The following is a 21,951-nucleotide window of genomic DNA, read 5'->3' on the forward strand; positions in this document are numbered from 1 at the left end:
ATATTTAATTCTGTATATTACATTTGACTACATTATCCATGAATATAAGCCATGAATATAAAACAGAGATAAGGTTGGATAATAAATTCCTGAGGAGGGCAAATTCCTGATGCAAATCATCAACCCAAGCATCCATTCCCAGTGTCCAGAGCATCCATTTTAACTGTCCTCGTATATATTTCCACAAATTGTCCCAACACGTTATCAAGATTTTATCTCCATTCTACTATCATAATCGCCGTCAAAGAGTTTCTACAACCTACTTCCCATTGAGCCTCAGGTTACTCCTTACCTCTGTAGCACACTATAAAATGTCTGCTGTCTGATATGCAAATCCCACAATCTGCATAGCATCATGGATACAGGAGTTGTATGAGGTAAAGATCTGCCATTATACTGCTGAATAGAGCAGTAGGTTCAAAGAGCCAAATAGTCTACTCCAAATAGCTGCATTTTCTTATTTTCTTATCATTGCTGAGTATATGATTTCATCGAAATCCGGTTCACAGATGGCGACTACTTCTTCCTCACAAAGATCTTCTCCAGATAACTGTTCCATCCCACTTACTGAATGCTAGGAAAACTACATTACACACTTCAAATTACACACTAGTCTGTACTTCTAGCCCTCCAGTTCTTTCATCAAATTTGAATTTTCTCTATGCTTCATCGTTGATCCTGCACATTAATCCCACACCCAGATGCCTTTCTCACCAACTTCCCTTCATCCTATTTATCTTGGGATTCTGAAATGAAAAGACTGCTTATTCTCAATAATTGCAACCTCCATCTTACTGGCCCTTTACCTCAACAGAAAACTCTTCACCTTCCACAGTGCAAATGCATTTCAATATGGGTAAAAGCGAGTTTGAACATTTTTGTAGCAAGAATATGGGGTTATGACTTGGAAGGTGAGAGGCTAGGTAGCATGGGGAAGAAAGGGATCTCAGAGTTCAAATATGTCAATCATCAAAAGCTGCATCTAAGGTGCAGTTAAATTTTTAACCAGTTGGAAGGTTTTAATTGATTTATGTGTATATGTAAATCCCCAAATTCCATTCAAGTCACTATCCTGAGAGAACTAAAGGTTTTATCAGTGTAAAGAAGTGGTGACATTTTAGGTCAGACATTGTATGTTAGGTGTGAGGCCTTGTTTGGAATCTGTTTGTGTTTTAGTTTGGAGTCAGACTGGGTTATTTCTAAAGTATGAATTTATAAAATGCCACACTGACTAACTGTCTTTAAAACGTGTGCTTTTTGAACAAACCAGAAAGGTGTAAATTTGAGAGGTTCATTTCAGAATCATGATTTCTCTATCTCCTAAAGTTACCAACTATACAAATTTCCCTCCTCATTCCTATTCTTGCTTTCATCATCATCCTTTCTCTAACTTACGGCACAGTTAGCATGTCCTTCAAAACTACTGCAACTCCCATTTGCAAACCATTTCAACTCCCCCTCCCATTCCTTAGGCGACATGTCCATCCTGGGCCTCCTGCAGTGCCACAACGATGCCACCCGAAGGTTACAGGAACAGCAACTCCTATTCTGCTTGGGAACCCTGCAGCCCAATGGTATCAATGTGGATTTCACAAGCTTCAAAATCTCCCCTCCCCCTGATGCATCCCAAAACCAGCTCAGCTCGTCCCCACCTCCCTAACCTGTTCTTCCTCTCACCTAACCCCTCTTCCCACCTCAAGCCCCACCCCCATTTCCTACCGACTAACTTCATCCCACCCCCTCGACCTGTCTGACCTCCCCGGAGTGACCTATCTCCTCTCTACCCGCACTCACCTCCATAGGCTCCATCCCCGCCTCTTTAACTTGTCTGTCTCCTCTCCACCTATCTTCTCCTCTACGCATCTTTGATCAGCCTCCCCCTCTCTCCCCATTTATTTCAGAACCCTCTTCCCCCTCCCCCCTCTCTGATGAAGGGTCTAGGCCCGAAACATCAGCTTTTGTGCTCCTGAGATGCTGCTTGGCCTGCTGTGTTCATCCAGCTCTAAACTTCATTATTCTGCATTCATGATCCTTCTCAAAATTTGTTTAACTTGTTTACTTTAAGTCGCATTCCACCTCCATCCTTCTCTACCTTTCTAAATTGCTCAAATGCACGGTCTTGAAATTTTAGTCTCATTGTTGAACCCCCATTCTGCCAATGCGTAATAAAGAGTTCCTGGAATAAAAAGTACCACCTGGTCCATTGAACTGAGGCCATCTCATCCATTGATTCCATCTACACTTCTCGTTGCCGTGGAACGGCTGCCAACATTATCACAGAACCCTCCCACCCCGGTTATAATCTCTTCCGACCTCTTCCGTCGGACAGAAGATTTAAAAGCTTAAACACATACACCAGCAGGTTCAGTAACAGCTTCTTCCTCACTGTTATTGGGCTTCTGAACGGACCTGTCAAATTTCAAATTTATATTGCTCTTACTTTTTGTGCACCTTCTTCGCAGTAGTAACTTTGTACTCCTCACTCTGTTCAATCACCCTATGATCTCTGAATGTTATGATCTGCATGCAAAATAAAACTTTTCACTGTACTTCGGTACATGTGACAATAACAAATCAAATCAAACTACCAAAGCCTTCTCAACAAGTTAATGACAAATGCATTTCTCATTCATTGATCAAATCTCGCCAAATCAATGTAAAAATGTTGTCTGCATAAATATCAACATTTTTGTATACAAGGCCACCATACTTCACTCTGCAACTTCATTAGCTGCCACTTAAAACTAACACAACTATCTTATAAATTCCAGATCTATTTGCATTGCCAATTCCATTCTATTACCACTATTCACTTTCATTTGCCTCTGAAACATCTTCCTTATTTCAAATGTCTCCTAAACCCTCCAACTTTTAGCTCCTCTTAATGGTTCTCCTCCTGTTTCCCTCATTCTCATTGTCTACTGGTCTCTGTTTGAAGACATTTATCTCAAGTTAACTTTCACCACTGCCACTTGGACAGTAAACTGATACTGTAAATTGCCCTTGCATTATACAACCATTCTGATGCCTGGAAATGGAATCTCGGCAAATGTTTAAGGTAAGAATGAAATAACAAATAAAGCCAGTGATAAAATAGTAAATAGCAGTGACTGACTTCACACTAGCCACTGAATTTTCCTGAAGCGGATTACAAATTATTTTTAATTAATCTCAGCATGAGGATGATGCATAACAACAATCATATCAGAGCTATTGTGACAGATAAAAGCTAAAACGAAATAAAATCACCTTATGAGATGATACAAAGAATGCACATAATTATACACACAGAGAAGCACCACGGAGTGGTATACTGCTGAATCATAGAGCTTAATTATCATTCATATAGCACTTCACAGAAAATCAGCAGAAACCTTGGAAAAAATGAAGTAAATAGTCATTTTTAACAATTCATATCATTCTCTTGAAGTTCTAGCAAAAACTCTAACGATATTTCTGGGTGCTAGGTTTTTATGCAGACATATAACGTAGAGTTTGCAGTTTAGAAACCAGTGAATGGCGTTCTCTAGATTCTGAGGGTTCAGATTATAATTTGTGATATCTTCACATTACCTTGGATTGTTCAGGAAATCCAATCAAGATAACTATAAGATGATCTGCAATATGTGAACCAGCATCCAAGGGAATAGGCATGCATGAAGTGGATCCTGAACACACAACACTATGTGTAAGAGACCCCAGTAGCAGCCATGACAAAAGACGAACATGGGAAACGCACTCAATAAATTCTTTTGGACTATAATGTTTCATGGAGAAAAGAAAGAAAAAACATACAATTAGACATTTACAGACTGATTCATATTTATTAATAAATTCACCAATCGCCTTTGATAATATGTCTTTTTACAGTTTGTTACTTGTTTCCTTTCAGGTATTAATTTGGTTTGTGATTAATTAAAGAAATCTGAATCAATATTATGGGCTGGAAATTACAGTTGGAATGATAGCTAAACTATCAGTGATTATTATAAGGTAATTACAGCAAATCCTGCCATCTGCACATGCGCAATTCATTGTGGAAAGCTGCAAATTGCCTTCAGCGACAGCCTGCTTCTCTACAGGGTGCACTGTTGCATTTCAGATGCAATCAACACAAAATCAGTGATTTGACTTGAAGTCTAACTCCTCACACACATTTCTCACTATAAAACTAGTGAAGTTGTTAAGCTTTGTTCAAACAGTAGTAACTGGATACAAAGTCGTAAGTACTCATAAAACACTTTGCTAGCCTTGTGTAAACAAATTTATAAGCATGGAGTTATATTCCTTCATAGGCATGTTTAAAAATTCCATGATTTTTAAAATATTGAAATTATTAAAAACATCTGTTTTAAAATTTATTGTCATGTTTCTAGTTATATTTTAATCCCATACATTTGTATCAATTTTTATTTTGCTTCCTATAAGAAATGAGTAATTTGACCTGATTGTCAGATCAGCCTGCCAAACATCCACTACACATGGTGCCACTTCAAAGTCATGTCAGAAAACAGTAAATCGATGCTCTACATAAATTCCTTAACATTCTGCTAAATTTTTGTGGCCAGCTTTCTAGAAGCCAGTAGGAAGAGCTGTCCCTTCACCGTTACCCACACAATCCATTCAAATGTACTATTTAGAACATCATGCTATAAACTATGTTATTTGTAGAAAATGACGGCTTTCATTTCTAGAAACAATGTCTACATTTATGTAACAAAATTATTGCTAACATTCACCACATTACCCTTGCTGCATGGCAGAGGGAGGATGATACAGCCAAGGCAAGTAGCGAAGGACTGCTTTATTATCACGATGGTTTCCCCTGGCAATTTCCATTGCTGCTATCTGTGCCAATCCTACTTTAAGGTGCCCGCCAAAAGTATCTTCATGCAAAGGCTGAGAACAAGTCTTCATGTGATCCTGGAAAGCAAAGAATTTGCAACTTATATTTAACCACAAGTAATTGAGGATGCAGCAATTGTTTGCAGTGCTCCGAGACTGTGGGGCAGGGGGCAGTTGGAGGCAGAGTTGCAGGTGGATGAAAACCGGCCAGAAATCAGCCAGAATTCACTTTCTCTGAAATTTGTTAATGGCTTTGTGGCTCATTTGTGATACCTGAGATTGAACAGTCTGCTGTTGTGAGAATTTATATAGTATAGCTAAGGGATTAGTTAGTTTCCCTCCCTCAGTCAAATATATTCCACTGTTTTTAAACTGGCCATTCTATGCAAAATCATTTGCTCCCTGTCCTGACTGTATAAGATATATTACGTCGCAAGATTTGACTTGTGCCATTGCTCACACATCTCATAAATGATCTCCAAAATTTTATCACCCATTTAGCCTCCTTCCTCATTTCATGCCTTCCTTTTAAACATGACCAGCAATGAAGCTTTTGCCTTAAACAAATCAAAGGTTAATTTATTACAGAATTATTAAGTTAAAAGTGATCCAGTTATAAACTAAAATGTAGGTACAAAAGTTAAAGTCTGTTGGTACGCAAAGCAGACACTGGTAATGGTGAGAAGACCACCAGTCTGTTCTGGTTGCAGATCTTCTATTTGCTTAAAGATTTGAAAACTTGAACTCAGAATTCAGCAGCTGTAATGGCTTCTGTAGTCAAATAGTTGGAGGTAGTTTCCACGGATCAACTGAACAGCAAACGTACTCAGGTGGAGTGAGGTTCCTTTATTTTGCCCTTATGATGATGCTCATGATAACCCGGTTCAAAGCTGTCTCATCGTTTTTCCACATGACGTAATAATCCTCGTAGTGAAGATAATTAATCTTTAGCCATCTCAGACACTGTTTTTGATTGTTCTCACAGTCAGGCTGCAGTGAAACTAGGAACAGCCATTTCTGGAGAATCACTATCAGAGAATTTCTGTTTACCCTTAGAAGTGACAACTGTATTTCAACAAGGTCTTTTGTGATTTCTTCCTGATATAAATACGTACCAGCTCAAGTCTCAACAGTGGATATCTTAGTTCTGGAAGCTATTTTTGTAGGATCCTGTGTCCATTTTAAAAACAGATAAAGCTTCTTTTGAAAGCATATAGTATTCATTACACAGTCATGACAATTTGCCTCTATGAGCAGTAGCAGTGACTGTGCTGTGTGCAATGCTGTTCATGGAGTTGTGATCTGTTGGGAGAAGTGCTGGAGTTCTCCAAGTAGTTCACTGGACTTTGAGATCCTGTTATCATTCATAAGAAGTATATTTCCATTTTCTTGGGTGTAGCACAACATGGAGAAGGTAGAACATTTCTCTTGCTTCCAAGTCAGCCAAGTGAATGTCTGTGACAGTTATAGCTCACCAAGGAGATAATGAATGAACTGTGCCACGCCCTGCAGCAGAGACCAAACCAGTGATGGAAAACACGGCAAGGATGGATCTAACAATGGAGTATTGGAGAACATTGGCATTTCGCGCAACGTTGCATCAGGAAGAAACAGAAGCTAAATGCAAAAGGAAATTTGCTAAGGCTATTCGGCTGGGTTTAAACTAATTCAGCAGGGGGATGGGCACCAAAATTGTAGGTCGACTATAGAAAAAGTTGAGAGTAGGGTGGTCCGAAATAAAGTTTCAGGGAAGCAAGATGGCACCGGCAAGCAAGAAGTTGATTTGAAGTGTGTCGACTTCAATGCCAGGAGCATCCGGAATAAGTTGGGTGAACTTGCAGCATGGGTTGGTACCTGGGACTTCGATGTTGTGGCCATTTCGGAGACACGGATAGAGCAGGAACAGGAATGGTTGTTGCAGGTTCCGGGATTTAGATGTTTCAGTAAGAACAGAGAAGATGGTAAAAGGGGCGGAGGTGTGGCATTGTTGGTCAAGGACAGTATTACAGTTGCAGAAAGGATGTTTGGGGACTCGTCAACTGAGGTAGTATGGGCTGAGGTGAGAAACAGGAAAGGAGAGGTCACCCTGTTCGGAGTTTTCTATAGGCCTCCGAATAGTTCCAGAGATGTAGAGGAAAGGATAGCAAAGATGATTCCCGATAGGAGTGAAAGAGACAGGGTAGTTGTCATGGGGGCCTTAAACTTTCCAAATATTGACTGTGAACACTCTCGTCCGAATACTATAGAAGGGTCAGTTTTTGTCCAGTGCGTGCAGGAGGGCTTCCTGACACAGTATGTAGATGGGCCAACAAGGGGCGAAGCCACATTAGATTTGGTACTGGGTAATGAGCCTGGCCAGGTGTTAGATTTGGAAGTAGGTGAGCACTTTGGTGATAGCAATCACAATTCTGTTATGTTTACTTTAGTGATGGAAAGGGATAGGTGTATACCACTGGGCAAGAGTTATAGCTGGGGGAAAGGCAATTACGATGAGATTAGTTTGAACTGGAAATTGCCTTGCTGAAAGAAGAGGGTGGTAGTTGATGGGAAATGTTCATCCTGGAGACCAGTTACTAGTGGTGTACCGCAAGGGTCGGTGTTGGGTCCACTGCTGTTTGTCATTTTTATAAATGACCTGGATGAGGGCGTAGAAGGATGGGTTAGTAAATTTGTAGATGGCACTAAGGTCGGTGGAGTTGTGGATAGTGTCAAAGGATGCTGTAGGTTGCAGAGAGACATAGATAAGCTGCAGAGCTGGGCTGAGAGGTGGCAAATGGAGTTTAATGCAGACAAGTGTGAGGTGATGCACTTTGGTAGGAGTAACCAGAAGGCAAAGTACAGGGCTAATGGTCAGATTCTTGGTAGTGTAGATGAGCAGAGTGATCTCGGTGTCCACGTACACAGATCCTTGAAAGTTGCCACCCAGGGTAACAGGGCTGTTAAGAAGGCATACAGTGTTTTAGCTTTTATTAATAGAGGGATCGAGTTCTGGAACCAAGAGGTTATGGTGAAGCTGTACAAAACTCTGGTGCGGCCGCACTTGGGAGTATTGAGTACAGTTCTGGTTACCGCATTGTAAGAAGGATGTGGAAGCTTTGGAAAGGGTGCAGAGGAGATTTACTAGGATGTTGCCTGGTACGGACGGAAGGTTTTACGAGGAAAGGCTGAGGGACTTGAGGCTGTTTTCATTAGAGAGAAGAAGGTTGAGAGGTGACTTAATTGAAACATATAAAATAATCAGAGGGTTAGATAGGGTGGATAGGGAGAGCCTTTTTCCTAGGATGGTGATGGCGAGCACGAGGGGGCATAGCTTTAAATTGAGGGGTGAAAGATACAGGACAGATGTCAGAGGTAGTTTCTTTACTCAGAGAGTAGTAAGGGAATGGAACGCTTTGCCTGCAACGGTAGTAGATTTAACAACTTTAAGTACATTTAAGTCGTCATTGGATAAGCATATGGACGTACATGGAATAGTGTAGGTTAGATGGGCTTGAGATCGGTATGACAACATCGAGGGCCGAAGGGCCTGTACTGTGCTGTAATGTTCTATGTTCTATGAAAGTAGATTCATTGCTTTCTCTCTAAACAGAGAGACATGGGATGAGTGGCAGGTGGTTTTGAAAGAGGAGCTGAACACCCCAACAGTACAAGGCATCACTGACTGCATGCACATGCGTCTACCAGGTGCCACAGATTACCAGAGAGGTTGATCACAACTTCAAGGTCAACCAGTCACTAAATGTGTTGTAAATATGTGGCCGTTATTACGATTATCCACAAACCCAGCAGGAGACATGATGTTTTTACCCTGCACAAGTTAATCACAGCTCCCATATGTGACCAACCAAAGGTCAGACAATGGCTCCTAGTCGCATAGACTATCTGCTCTACCCATCTTGCCACCATCTGACTACATGTTGGCAGTGTGCATACAAGACCCATGCGGCCATCAGGAACATCATGAAGTAAACTATCAATGTTGTAAAGATGGTTCCTATAGCTGGGCCCTTGGTAGGAGACTGCCAGTACTCATACCTGTCCTTCTCTAAACTTAGGCTGGTCTGCTGTGTCCCCCTGAAATTAGCTCTCTTGAGGATGCAGTCTTGGAGGTGGAAGAGGTGGGGAAAGAGAAAAGATATCTCCAATCTTATCACTATAGATGGGCCATCAGTGAATAATCAACCAGATTTCAATTCTCCCAGCTCCAATAGGGAGGTGATGGCCTAGTGGTATTATTGCAGGACTGTTAATCCACACACCCAGGTAATGTTCTGGGGACTAGGTTTCGAATTCCGCCATGGCAGATGGTGGAATTTGATTTCAATAAATATCTGGAATTAAGAGTCTTATGATGACCACAAATCCATTGTCAATTGTTGAAAAATCCCATCTGGTTCACTAATGTCCTTTACAGAAGGCAACTACTATCCTTACGTGGTTTGGCCTACATGTGACTTCAGACTCACAGCAATATGGTTGACTCTTAACTGCCCTCTGGGCAATTGGGGATGGGCCATAAATGCAGCCTAACCAGCGACTCCCTCATCCCGTAAATGAGAAAAAATCTCATTTAACTGGCCATCTACAACTCCCCACTTTTCATTCTTTTGTGATGAAACATTACAGCACCTATGATGTCCATCTATGTCAAAGTGTTTTGAAACAAAGGTCGTGCCATTTTGCTGCAATTTAATGCCCTTCTATCCTGGTGGCGAGTTTCCTGTCCGTCTGTCCTATGTAGTGTTTCTCGCAGTTGCTGCTTGATATTTTATATATCACATTTGTCCTGCTCATTTTGAGTGTGGGTCTTTTGTCTTTGAGAGAGCCACTGATAAGTGGCAAGTAGCACTTGTGCCATACGAGTGACAAGCATGGTCTAATTACCTTTTATTGCCTTTTGCCATCACTGTAATAAAGCTCTGACTAGAAACTGGACTGGACCATCTGTATAAATATAGTGGTTACAAAAGCAGTTCAGGGGTGGAAATTCAGCAGCAAGTTACTCACTTCTTGACTCACCAAGGCATAAGTCAGGAGTGTGATGAAATACTTTCAATTGCCTGATAAGTGCAGTTTCAACTGCACTAAAGAAGCTTAAGAGAAGTACAAATCAACCCACTTGATTGTTACCCTATCTAACACATTCAACATTCATTCCCTCCACCACGAATGCACAGCAACAGGGCATGCCTTCTACATGACATGCTGGAACAACAAATCAAGACTTCTGGGACAGAATCTTCCAAACTAAGTCCTCAACCATTTACAACACAAGGGCAACAGATGCAAAGGCACACCACCACCTATAAGTTCCCCTCCGAGGCACACAGAATCCTGACTTTTCAACTATATTTATTCACTATCACTGAAATCCTAGAACTGTCTCCCTGACAGCACCAAGAATATCCTTACAATACACATCAACAACGTTCAAGGCGGCAGCTCATCACCTTCTCAAGGACAATTAGGGATGGACAGTAAATGTTGGTCCAGGCTGGAAAACCCACATTGAGTGAACACATTAGAAAAAACAGCAGGGGCTGAGTAATGAGGTGGAAACCTGAATGTTGTCCTTCTGTTGAGAGAATATTAAGTTAATGTTCCACAGTAGCAATGCCAATCTTCTGAGGAGGCACCTCAGAAATTCAAACAATCTGCTGGAGCAAAGAATGCTGACTGCTGAGGGAACCAGGCATCTTAAGCCATGGCGATAGGCATCTAAGCCTGCATGGTACTATGCTGGACTTGCTCAGCAACAAGGACAACTTTAGTCTCAACTAAGTAGTCTGGGCTTCCACTGCAGCACATGAATGCTCTGTGGCTTCTGCTTGTACTGCAATAGAAGGTGAAATATCAGCCACCAGATATTGCATTACAGCTGGGTCTATAAGTTCTATCTTCAAGTTGGCCACCAGTTCTACACTGAAAAGTGGGATACAAGCCCTTTAGCAGTCATAACAGGCTTTGTGGCAGGCCTAGCACAATAATATCTTACCATGTGTACTCATCAGTGTACTCCTTTGTGCCATTTCAACAGTTTACTCATCTGAGTTCTCCAGTCTCCTCGTAGCTCAGGAGTGGTCCACTCCTTTCTGCTGAGTCACTACATGCTGATCCACTTCTGTAATACCCTCGACAGTACATGTGCTGCCAGTATTTAAGCAGGTGCCTAAAGAGTTGAATCAAGTCCTCATGCTTCTTTTTTGGATGCTTGCTGTTATTCCCACCCCTTCATGGTGAAGCTCCACTGTCTGATCAAGCATAGCAATGTAGAAGTGAAGTACTGTGGCATGGGAAGGGGTTAGGTAGCAGGCAGCAAGACCACTCTGACACTATCTACAGCTTGCACTTCACATCAGAAAATAAGATGAAGGCGAGACAGCTTGGGAAATCTGCAACGCAGGAACAGACCACTATCTTGAATATTACCAGTGATACTGATGCCGAGACTGACAATAGATAAGTCAGCATCAGCCCAACAATGCACAGTATTGTCTCCTCCAAGCCTATTCCTGAACAATTCTTCACTGTAACTATGTGCAACCTTATGCTGCAAGAGAGTGGAAGAATGTTAGTTAAATGTTTTGCAAGGGTATTGGGTGGATGTGGCTGTCATTGCTGAATAGCTAGAATTATGTGAAGTCTGCTAAAGGTGGATGTGAAGGCAGCAGCATTGTTTGTGAGTTTGAGAGATTGAGGTGAAGTATCTGTTTGTTGGGTATGAGTCCCAACTGCTGCTTGATGAGTGAGTAGATTAGATTCCCTACAGTGTGGAAACAGGCCCTTTGGCCCATCAAGTCCACACCATTCCTTGCACCATCCCACCCAGACCCATCCTCCTATAACCCACACATCCCTGAAGGCTACGGGCAATTTAGTATGGCTGAATCCACCTAGCCTGCACATCTTTGGACCGTGGGAGGAAACCAGAGCACCTGAAGGAAACCCATGCAGACACGGGGAGAATGTGCAAACTCCGCACAGAGTCGCCCGACGCTGGAATCGAACCCGGGTCCCTGGCGCTGTGAGGCTGCAGGGCTAACCACTGAGCAACTGTGCTGCCCCAATTGTTGGCATGTTGCACCGAGCTGTGTGAAGGTTGATAGTTGAGGGAGTTACGATATGGCATTTGAAGATGCGTTCACTGACATTAACTACCTAGGTCTGGTCTGTTGCTTCATTGGTAGTCTTATTCCAACAGTGAATGACTTTCCCAACCAGTTCCATTAAGTTCCTGAATGCACATACCCTTTAAGAAATGTAGGCCATACGTAACTTGCATCAGTTACAGGCATTCCTCAGCTCTCCTGCTGAATATGCAGCCAGTCAGGGGCATGTGTAGCACTGGGCCGAATGCCATAATCAAGGCACGTTGCTAAATAAATATATCATAATCCCTGAGTCTGCTGATGAGCTTCAAAGAATTCAGTGAAATCTAAATGAGGAACATTTATGTTGTAGACCATATTCAGGGGTTTTGTTAATGTGTTTAGGGTGGTCAGGAAAATAAATTCATGCCTTTTTCAGCTTTAGCAGGGGCAAACAAATGCAAAATTATCTTCTTTGCCATTTAGGAAGCCTATTTGAGACACTCAGTTCTTAACAGTATCCTGGGAGGCAATAAGCCGATAACAGTTGTATACTCTGACAAGCCTTGTCCTGAAGTATGGAAATACAATCAAAGCTAATCTCAATGACAGTCAGACTTCATGCATTTTGAATAAATTTGACTCAACTTAGTTATATGCAGAAATACATAATGATTTTAACATGAAAATGGAGCTTCTAACCCACCCAATCCCTGCTAATATTTAACCTCCCCATAAACTTTCCTTCATCCACTAATCCACAATCTAATCTTATATGTTGACATATTTCTGCTGAAATGAAATGTAACTATCTCACAATTCTCTGTGTAAAAAATTTATATTTGCCATCTGTGCCAAACATGAACAAATAATTAAGAGTAGGAATAGGCCATTAGGCCCCTTGAACCTTCTCCATCCTTAGATGATGGTTGATCTTCTGGAAACCCTGACTCTACTTTTCCTGTCCATCTCACTTTGATTGCCTTGTCAACTAAGAATCTAACTCAGCCTTAAAAAAAACATCAATGAACCTGCCCCACTCGCAGTGGAAGAAGGGAAGTCCACAGACTTAACTACTCTTTGAGAAAAAGCATTTCTCATCTCCATTTTTAATGGGAGACTCCACCTTTTTAAATGGTGTCCCCTAGTTCTAGTCTCCCCCACAAGGGGTGACATTCTCTCAGCATTCACTCCGTTAAGTCCACTCACAGTCTTATTGGTTTAAACAGATAACCTCTCACTCTCTTAGACTCCAATGGATAAACTTCAACCAATTCAATCTTTACTTATTATAGGTTACATGTACTCATGTATTTATGGTTACGCATTCTTGACTCCTCAGCCACTGAAAAGTCTATTTCTATCTATCGTGCTCCATCCACTCATACCTTTGAAGACATCTCTCATATTAACTATTGTCATTCTATAAAAATCATTGTAATTCCTTATATTAGGTTACATCCAAATAAGCCTGCACTGCATTCTCTATAAAGCTAAAAATGCCTTCATATTAACGTGAAATCCAATTTTCAGACACCCGAGGTCAGTAGCCAAATTTTCCAACCCATTCCCACTGCATTGTGATGGAACTTCAAGATCATAAATACAGAATTTTTTTTTAAACTTACCTTCAATTTGGTCAGTGTATGCATATCAGCTATAAAGTCTAGCAGTTCACTTACATACTGTCGCATGCACTCCATTGCTGCCGTTGTGTACTGCAAGAATTAATAAGGAGATATACATCAACATATAGCATCAGATTGGTATTTCTGTAATGAATGGGTTGATTAATTTATCACTTAAAAATCAAATAGTTACAAAGGTAAATGTGATATGACCTGCTGAACACAAAATATATAATTTGTGACAATTATATAATATATATATAGATGCTCAACAATTCTTCTTAGACAATGCATAATTTTCAAACCATATATTTATCAGGTTACGTCAAGTAACAGTACATCTTATCCCTGTCTGCACTGCTTCCCCCATTACCATTTGAGCCCAGCACTACCAGTTCCACACCCAATAGCTTAATGGTGACATACCTATATCCGAGTCCTCATTTAAAACTAACTTACACTGACAATTAATTCAAATACTGAGGACAGTGCTGCAATATCAAAGGTATCCTTCACATGGCACATTAAACTGATTCCCTGTCAACCCTTTTTAGGCTGCATTATATCTCTTGATACTTTTCAACAAGGAGCAAACAATCCTCCTGGTGTACTGGTCAATATTTATTCCTGAATTAAATCTACACTTTCTGAATGAAGACCAAACCTTTAGATTAGATTAGATTCCCTACAGTGTTGAAACAGGCCCTTCGGCCCAAGAAGTCCACACCGCCCCTTGTAGCATCCCAACCAGACCCATCCCCCTATAACCCACACACACCGCTGAACACTACGGGCGATTTAGCATGGCCAATCCACCTAGCCTGCACATCTTCGGACTGTGGGAGGAAACCGGTGCACCTGGAGGAAACCCAAGCAGACACGGGGAGAATGTGCAAACTCCACACAGCCAGCTACACGAGGCTGGAATCTAACCCAGGTCCCTCGCGCTGTGAGGCTGCACTGCTAACCACTGAGCGACCGTGCCACCCTGAATATACTAAGTTTAAATCATTGAGGTAATGAAACAAGATGAATCACAATGACTGTATTATCACTTTAATAAACTAGTTTGCTTTGCCATTTAATAAACCAGGCACTCATATTACAGAATTTATATCAATATTATTCCACTTTTATATTAACAAATGCATTAATAAATACTACTCAGTAATTCCAAAATATGTACATTCTCTGATATTCGTAATTAACAAAGATTACATTATCTGGATTAAACCATAACATATAACACATATATAACCATGAATGAAGTGTTCCATCCCTTTTGCTATTTTTCTATCACAGTATTCAAATCGGAAACACTCTTTGTATAAGGTAACAAGGTGTAGAGATGGATGAACACAGCAGGCCAAGCAGCATCATAGGAACAGGAAAGCTGATGTTTCGGGTCGAGACCTTTCTTCAGAAATCTCAGATTCTCCAGCATCTACAGTTCCTACTATCTCTGAAACACTCTTCTTATAAATTTTGTAACTCTCCCTTACTCTCTAAGAAAGTAAGCACAAGTGGTACATTACAAAGATATATCAGCTGGTTCAATAAGCAATACCGTCAAAACCTCATACATCAACATGTCCAAAACTTTAATGCAGCATTCTTTTTCAAGGTAACAAACATATAAAAGTAAATGTTGGAATATGGGTTAATTGAATGCATAATGCAAACTGAGGATATACTAATTGCAGTAAAATGAAATAAATTAAGTACAACTGCATTGCAAATCAAGTGAAACAACATAGAATAACACTGAATAATAGTTCAGTTTAAAACGCTGTATGCTATTCAACTCCAATTGTGCCACGGTCATCATAAGTTTCATGATTTTTGTTTCCAATAATATAAATCCCCAAAATCAAACAAAATTGACCACACAAGCTCTAAATGTAAGGACAAGGCAAAAATCATACTATCATGGAAATCCTGCAACAGACTAACAAGTCATTGGGCTACAAAAACAAAGTTGCTGGAAAAGCTCAGCAGGTCTGGCAGCATCTGTAAGGAGAAAACAAAGTTAACGCTTTGGGTCCGGTGACCCTTCCTCAGAACCAAGTCATTGAGCTAATTGAGTCCATGCTAATCAGCAAAAAGCTACACAATATAATCTCACCTCTATGCAGTGGGACAGTAGCTCTGTAAATCATTGTTATTCAAGTAGGCATCTAAATACATTCAGAATACAGTGAGAGCTTTACCCAACTATCCTTTCATGCAGTGAGGTCTAGCTCTTTACTGCTGTCTGAATTTAAAAAAAGGTTGCCTCATCAGCCCTCTAATCCTTCTATCATTTACATGGAACCTACAGCTACAAGATTTTTGACACCCCTTCTGTTAATTGACCATCCCTATTTACACTATCTGAGCACATCGTAAGTTTTTAAGTCACTCATCATCATTTTAAAATTTACTTTTCAGCTTCCCCTGTATCAAGCCTATCCAATCTTTTCTCACAGTTAAAAATTTAGTGTCCTGGTAGTATCCTTGTAAATCCCTGGCACTCTTTCCAGTGTCATCACACCTTCTCTGTAATGTGGCAAACAGAACCGTATGGTGTACAGAAGCTGTGGTCTCCCATGTGATGTAAAATCGCATAACCTGACTATTCTTGTAAATAAATCCCTTAGAGAGAACATGAACTGCAGAAGCTGGAGTCAGAAACAACACAGAGTGGAGCTGAAGGAACACAGCAGGCCAGGCAGCATCAGAGGAACAGGAAAGTTATATTTTGGAAGGGTCCCGACATGAAACGTCAACTTTCCTGCTCCTCTGATGCTGCCCGGCCTGCTGTGTTCCTCCAGCTCCACACTGCTCTTATAAATAGTTCCTCTGCCCCTCCTTATTAGTCCCATTTACTGCATGTTCCTATCACATGTCGCAGCTTTCAAATGCATTACCACTTTTCAGGACTAAATTCCAGTTTCTGGTTTTCTGTCCAAAGTACCAGACCATTGGCATATTTTTTAAAAAGCTCTTTGACTATACCTCAGAGATAATGGGAACTGCAGATGCTGGAGATTCCAAGATAATAAAATGTGAGGCTGGATGAACACAGCAGGCCAAGCAGCATCTCAGGAGCACAAAAGCTGACGTTTCGGGCCTAGACCCTTCATCAGAGAGCTCTCTGATGAAGGGTCTAGGCCCGAAACGTCAGCTTTTGTGCTCCTGAGATGCTGCTTGGCCTGCTGTGTTCATCCAGCCTCACATTTTATTATCTTGACTATATCTCACTCTCTTTTTGGCTACTACTGTTTTAGTTTAATTCAACGCTCTGATAAATACTCTGTTTGAATACTGTCTGAAGCACCGAGTCATACAATGTTTCTTCGCTTCAATAAAAATGTACGTGATAATGACTCCACATGCTTTTGTATAATAATGCTTCAAAATATACAAATATTATAATAACACAATGAAGAATTCTCGATGGAATAATTAAGTAATATCAATATTATTTTGTTTTCAAAGCAAAATTAAGCACATATCTTATAGTTAGTTTATTAACTTCTTAAAAAAGTGTTTTTGTTATATCCTCACTTCAGGTATGTGTGCAAGTGTTAATTTGACTTTGTCCTTTAAAGCTCATGAACTGTTCCAATTTTTCAAAAGGCCAGCCATGTCACTTTTGTTGACAAAGTGTCAGGGAAAGGCTGCCAGCCTTCATGCTCAAGCTGTACATGGTTTTTCCATAAGAGTCAGCAGTGACTGAAGATTGCATGCCAGTGACAGTCATCAGGTGAGTTATTCATCCTTAACTAAAATGTCAAGACATTCAAGTGTGATGACAAATCCAGACTAGATTTTCCAACTACTATTTAACTGACATTAAGCGGATAATATGCACACCCAAGATGTATCAGCCAAGGAGATAACTAGATAAATGTTGTGAAAGATTAATAATCGTTCAATAGGGATATAAAACTTTGCAAATGTCAACACAATGCATTTTTGCTCTTTAAATAAGTATCCTTTTCTCTTTGATCAAAATCTAATTCTTACAAATAAGATATACATGATTCAAGTCATGTAACATCATCATTTTTAGTGATAATGGGAACTGCAGATGCTGGAGAGTCCAAGATAATAAAATGTGAGGCTGGATGAACACAGCAGGCCCAGTTGCATCTCAGGAGCACAAAAGCTGACTTTTCAGGCCTAGACCCTTCATCTTGTAAAGAGGGGGATGGGGTGAGGGTTCTGGAATAAATAGGGAGAGAGGGGGAGGCAGACTGAAGATGGAGAGAAAAGAAGATAGGTGGAAAGGAGAGTATAGGTGGGGAGGTAGGGAGGGCATAGGTCAGTCCAGGGAAGACGGACAGGTCAAGGAAGTGGGAGGAGGATAGTAGGTAGGAGATGGAGGTGCGGCTTGGGGTGGGAGGAAGGGATGGATGAGAGGAAGAACAGGTTAGGGAGGCAGAGACAGGTTGGACTGGTTTTGGGATGCAGTGGGTGGGAGGAAGGGATGGGCTGGTTGTGTGGTGCAGTGTGGGGGGGGGGGGGACGAACTGGGCTGGTTTAGGGATGCGGTGGGGGAAGGGGAGATTTTGAAGCAGGTGAAGTCCACATTGATACCATTGGGCTGCAGGGTTCCCAAGCGGAATATGAGTTGCTGTTCCTGCAACCTTCGGGTGGCATCAGTGTGGCACTGCAGGAGGTCCATGATGGACATGTCATCTAAAGAATGGGAGTGGGAGTTGGAAATGGTTTGCAACTGGGAGGTGCAGTTGTTTATTGCAAACCGAACGGAGGTGTTCTGCAAAGCAGTCCCCAAGCCTCCGCCTGGTTTCCCCAATGTAGAGGAAGCCACACCGGCTACAATGGATGCAGCATACCACATTGGCAGATGTGCAGGTGAACCTCTGCTAAATATGGGAAGTCATCTTGGGGCCTGGGATAGGGGTGAGGGAGGAGGCGTGGGGGTAAGTGTAGCATTCCCTGCGGTTGCAGGGAAAGGTGCCGGGTGTGGTGGGGTTGGAGGGCAGTGTGGAGCGAACAAGGGAGTCACGGAGAGAGTGGTCTCTCCGGAAAGCAGACAAGGGTGGGGATGGAAAAATGTCTTGGGTGGTGGGGTCGGATTGTAGATGGCGGAAGTGTCAGAGGATGATGCGTTGTATCCGGACGCTGGTGGGGTGGCGTGGCGTGCGAGAACGAGGGGGATGCTCTTTGGGCGGTTACGGCAGGGGCGGGGTGTGAGGGATGTGTTGCGCGAAATGCGGGAGACGCGGTCAAGGGCGTTCTCGATCACTGTGGGGGGAAAGTTGCGGTCCTTGAAGAACTTGGACATCTGGGATGTGCGGGAGTGGAATGCCTCATCGTGGGAGCAGATGCGGCGGAGGCGGAGGAATTGGGAATAGGGTAGGGGTTGGAATTTTTGCAGGAGGGTGGATGTGAGGAGGTGTATTCTAGGTAGCTGTGGGAGCTGGTGGGCTTGAAATGGACATCAGTTACAAGCTGGTTGCCTGAGATGGAGACTGAGAGGTCCAGGAAGGTGAGGGATGTGCTGGAGATGGCCCAGGTGAACTGAAGGTTGGGGTGGAAGGTGTTGGTGAAACGGATGAACTGTTCAAGCTCCTCTGGGGAGCAAGAGGCGGCGCCGATACAGTCATCAATGTAACGGAGGAAGAGGTGGGGTTTGGGGCCTGTGTAGGTCCAGAAGAGGGACTGTTCCACGTAACCTACGAAGAGGCAGGCATAGCTTGGGCCCATGCGGGTGCCCATGGCCACCCCCTTAGTCTGTAGGAAGTGGGAGGAATCGAAAGAGAAGTTGTTGAGGGTGAGGATGAGTTCGGCTAGGCGGATGAGGGTGTCGGTGGAGGGGGACTGGTCGGGCCTGCGGGACAGGAAGAAGCGGAGGGCCTTGAGGCCATCTGCAGGCAGAATACAGGTGTATAGGGACTGGACGTCCATGGTGAGAATGAGGTGTTGGGGGCCAGGGAATTGGAAGTCCTGGAGGTGGTGGAGGGCGTGGGTGGTGCCACGGACGTAAGTAGGGAGTTCCTGGACCAAAGGGGAGAAAATGGAGTCCAGATAGGTGGAGATGAGTTCGGTGGGGCAGGAACAGGCTGAGACAATGGGTTGACCAGGGCAGGCAGGTTTGTGGATTTTGGGAAGGAGATAGAAGCGGGCAGTGCGGGGTTGGGAAACAATGAGGTTGGAGGCTGTGGGTGGGAGGTCACCCGAGGTAATGAGGTCATGAATGGTGTTGGAGATGATGATTTGGTGCTCAGGTGTGGGGTCATGATCGAGGGGGCGGTAGGAGGTGGTGTCGGAGAGTTGGCGTTCGGCCTCGGCAATGTAGAGGTCAGTGCGCCATACTACCACTGCGCCACCGTTGTCTGCGGGTTTGATGGTGGGGTTGGGGTTGGAGCAGAGGGCTGCCCGTTCTGCGGGGGAGAGGTTGGAGTGGGTGAGAGGGGTGGAGAGGTTGAGGCGGTTAATGCCTCGACGGCAGTTGGAGGTGAAGAGGTCAAGGGAAGGTAGGAGGCCTGGGGGTGGTGTCCAGGAGGAGGACTTGTGTTAGAAGTGGGAGAAGGGGTCAGTGGAGGGAGGGTTAGGTTCCCAGTTGAAGAAGCAGGCGTGGAGGCGAAGGTCGCGGAAAAACTGTTCTATGTCCAACCGTGACTGGTATTCATTGATGTGTGGTTGTAGGGGGACAAAGGTGAGCCCCTTGCTTAGGACTGACCGTTTGTCCTCAGTCAGTGGAAGGTGTGGGGGGATGGTGAAGATGCGGCAGGGCTCGGTGTGGCTGTCTTCGCTGGGGTTGCTGGCTGTGGAAGTTGTGGGCGGAGCGATGAGGTCGTCGGCCATGGGCGGGGTTCCGTCGGCGTCGGCCATAGGCCGACCACCCCACCAACCTCCGGATACAACGCATCATCCTCCGACACTTCCGCTATCTACAATCCGACCCCGCCACCCAAGACATTTTTCCATCCCCACCCCTGTCTGCTTTCCGGAGAGATCACTCTCTCCGTGACTCCCTTGTTCGCTCCACACTGCCCTCCAACCCCACCACACCCGGCACCTTCCCCTGCAACCGCAGGAAATGCTACACTTGCCTCCACACCTCCTCCCTCACCCCTATCCCAGGCCCCAAGATGACTTTCCATATTAAGCAGAGGTTCACCTGCACATCTGCCAATGTGGTATACTGCATCCATTGTACCCAGTGTGGCTTCCTCTACATTAGGGAAACCAAGCAGAGGCTTGGGAACCGCTTTGCAGAACACCTCCGCTTGGTTTGCAATAAACAACTGCACCTCCCAGTCGCAAACCATTTCCACTCCCCCTCCCATTCTTTAGATGACATGTCCATCGTGGACCTCCTGCAGTGCCACAATGAAGCCAACCGAAGGTTGCAGGAACAGCAACTCATATTCCGCTTGGGAACCCTGCAGCCCAATGGTATCAATGTGGACTTCACCTGCTTCAAAATCTCCCCTTCCCCCACCGCATCCCAAAACCAGCCCAGCTCTTCCACTCCACCCACTGCATCGGAAAACCAGTCCAACCTGTCTCTGCCTCCCTAACCTGTTCTTCCTCTCACCCATCCCTTCCTCCCACCCCAAGCCACACCTCCATCTCTTACCTACTATCCTCATCCCACTTCCTTGACCTGTCCGTCTTCCCTGGACTGACCTATCCCCTCCCTACCTATACTCTCCTTTCCACCTATCTTCTTTTCTCTCCATCTTCGGTCCGCCTCCCCCTCTCTCCCTATTTATTCCAGAACCCTCATCCCATCCCCCTCTCTGATGAAGAGTCTAGGCCTGAAAAGTCAGCCTTTGTGCTCCTGAGATGCTGCTGGGCCTGCTGTGTTCATCCAGCCTCACATTTTATTATCATCATTTTTAAATCGTTTTCAAGCTTTTCTGAAGGTAAAATGCTTTCTCCCCCAAATCAACTGAATAGCAGAGATTTCTGAAGAAGGGTCCAGATTCCAAAGGTCAGCTTTCCTGCTCCTCTGATGCTGCCTGGCCTGCTGTGTACATCCAGCTCTACACCTTGTTATCCCAAATAGTCTTGCCATTGAATTAGAACAGTGGTAATTTTGTGGCCAGACCTTCTCACAGTTTCACTTGAAAAATCTCTGGGTCTTAACCTTTTCCTCAAAAGTCAAGAGTTGTGGTCATGGTAGACTGGGGTCTCTCTGTACACGTTTCAGACAGATATCTCATAATACTTGACTGCCAGGGATAAATTGAGGGTTTCCTTCTCTGCTACGCAGTATCATTTCTGCTTTACTGTTTAGCTTTTAAAGAAGTACCTGACTGATCTCTCTACTGCTGATTTATTTTCCTGATGGGGGAAACTGCCCCCTACCCCAATGTCACTTGTATCTGTGGCTACTTTAAATGTTTTGTTAACGTTTGTAATTGCAT

At 43.4% G+C, this 21,951-nt stretch overlaps 1 protein-coding gene across 2 annotated transcripts in view; it reads right to left on the minus strand.

Moving 5' to 3' along the window:
* LOC125455968 (protein unc-79 homolog) overlaps positions 1 to 21,951 on the minus strand; it is a 224,657-nt gene that overhangs the window by 13,171 nt on the left and 189,535 nt on the right. For both annotated transcript variants that reach the window (XM_048538588.2, XM_048538586.2), the window contains exons 45-47: positions 13,562 to 13,651; positions 4,748 to 4,923; positions 3,574 to 3,757 (exon numbers count right to left, since the gene is read on the minus strand). In XM_048538588.2, coding sequence (XP_048394545.1) covers positions 3,574 to 3,757; positions 4,748 to 4,923; positions 13,562 to 13,651 — 450 coding nt within the window. The remainder of the gene's footprint in view (positions 1 to 3,573; positions 3,758 to 4,747; positions 4,924 to 13,561; positions 13,652 to 21,951) is intronic.

Source organism: Stegostoma tigrinum, chromosome 10 (genome assembly GCF_030684315.1).
Source record: "Stegostoma tigrinum isolate sSteTig4 chromosome 10, sSteTig4.hap1, whole genome shotgun sequence".
Taxonomy (NCBI): Eukaryota; Metazoa; Chordata; class Chondrichthyes; order Orectolobiformes; family Stegostomatidae; genus Stegostoma; species Stegostoma tigrinum.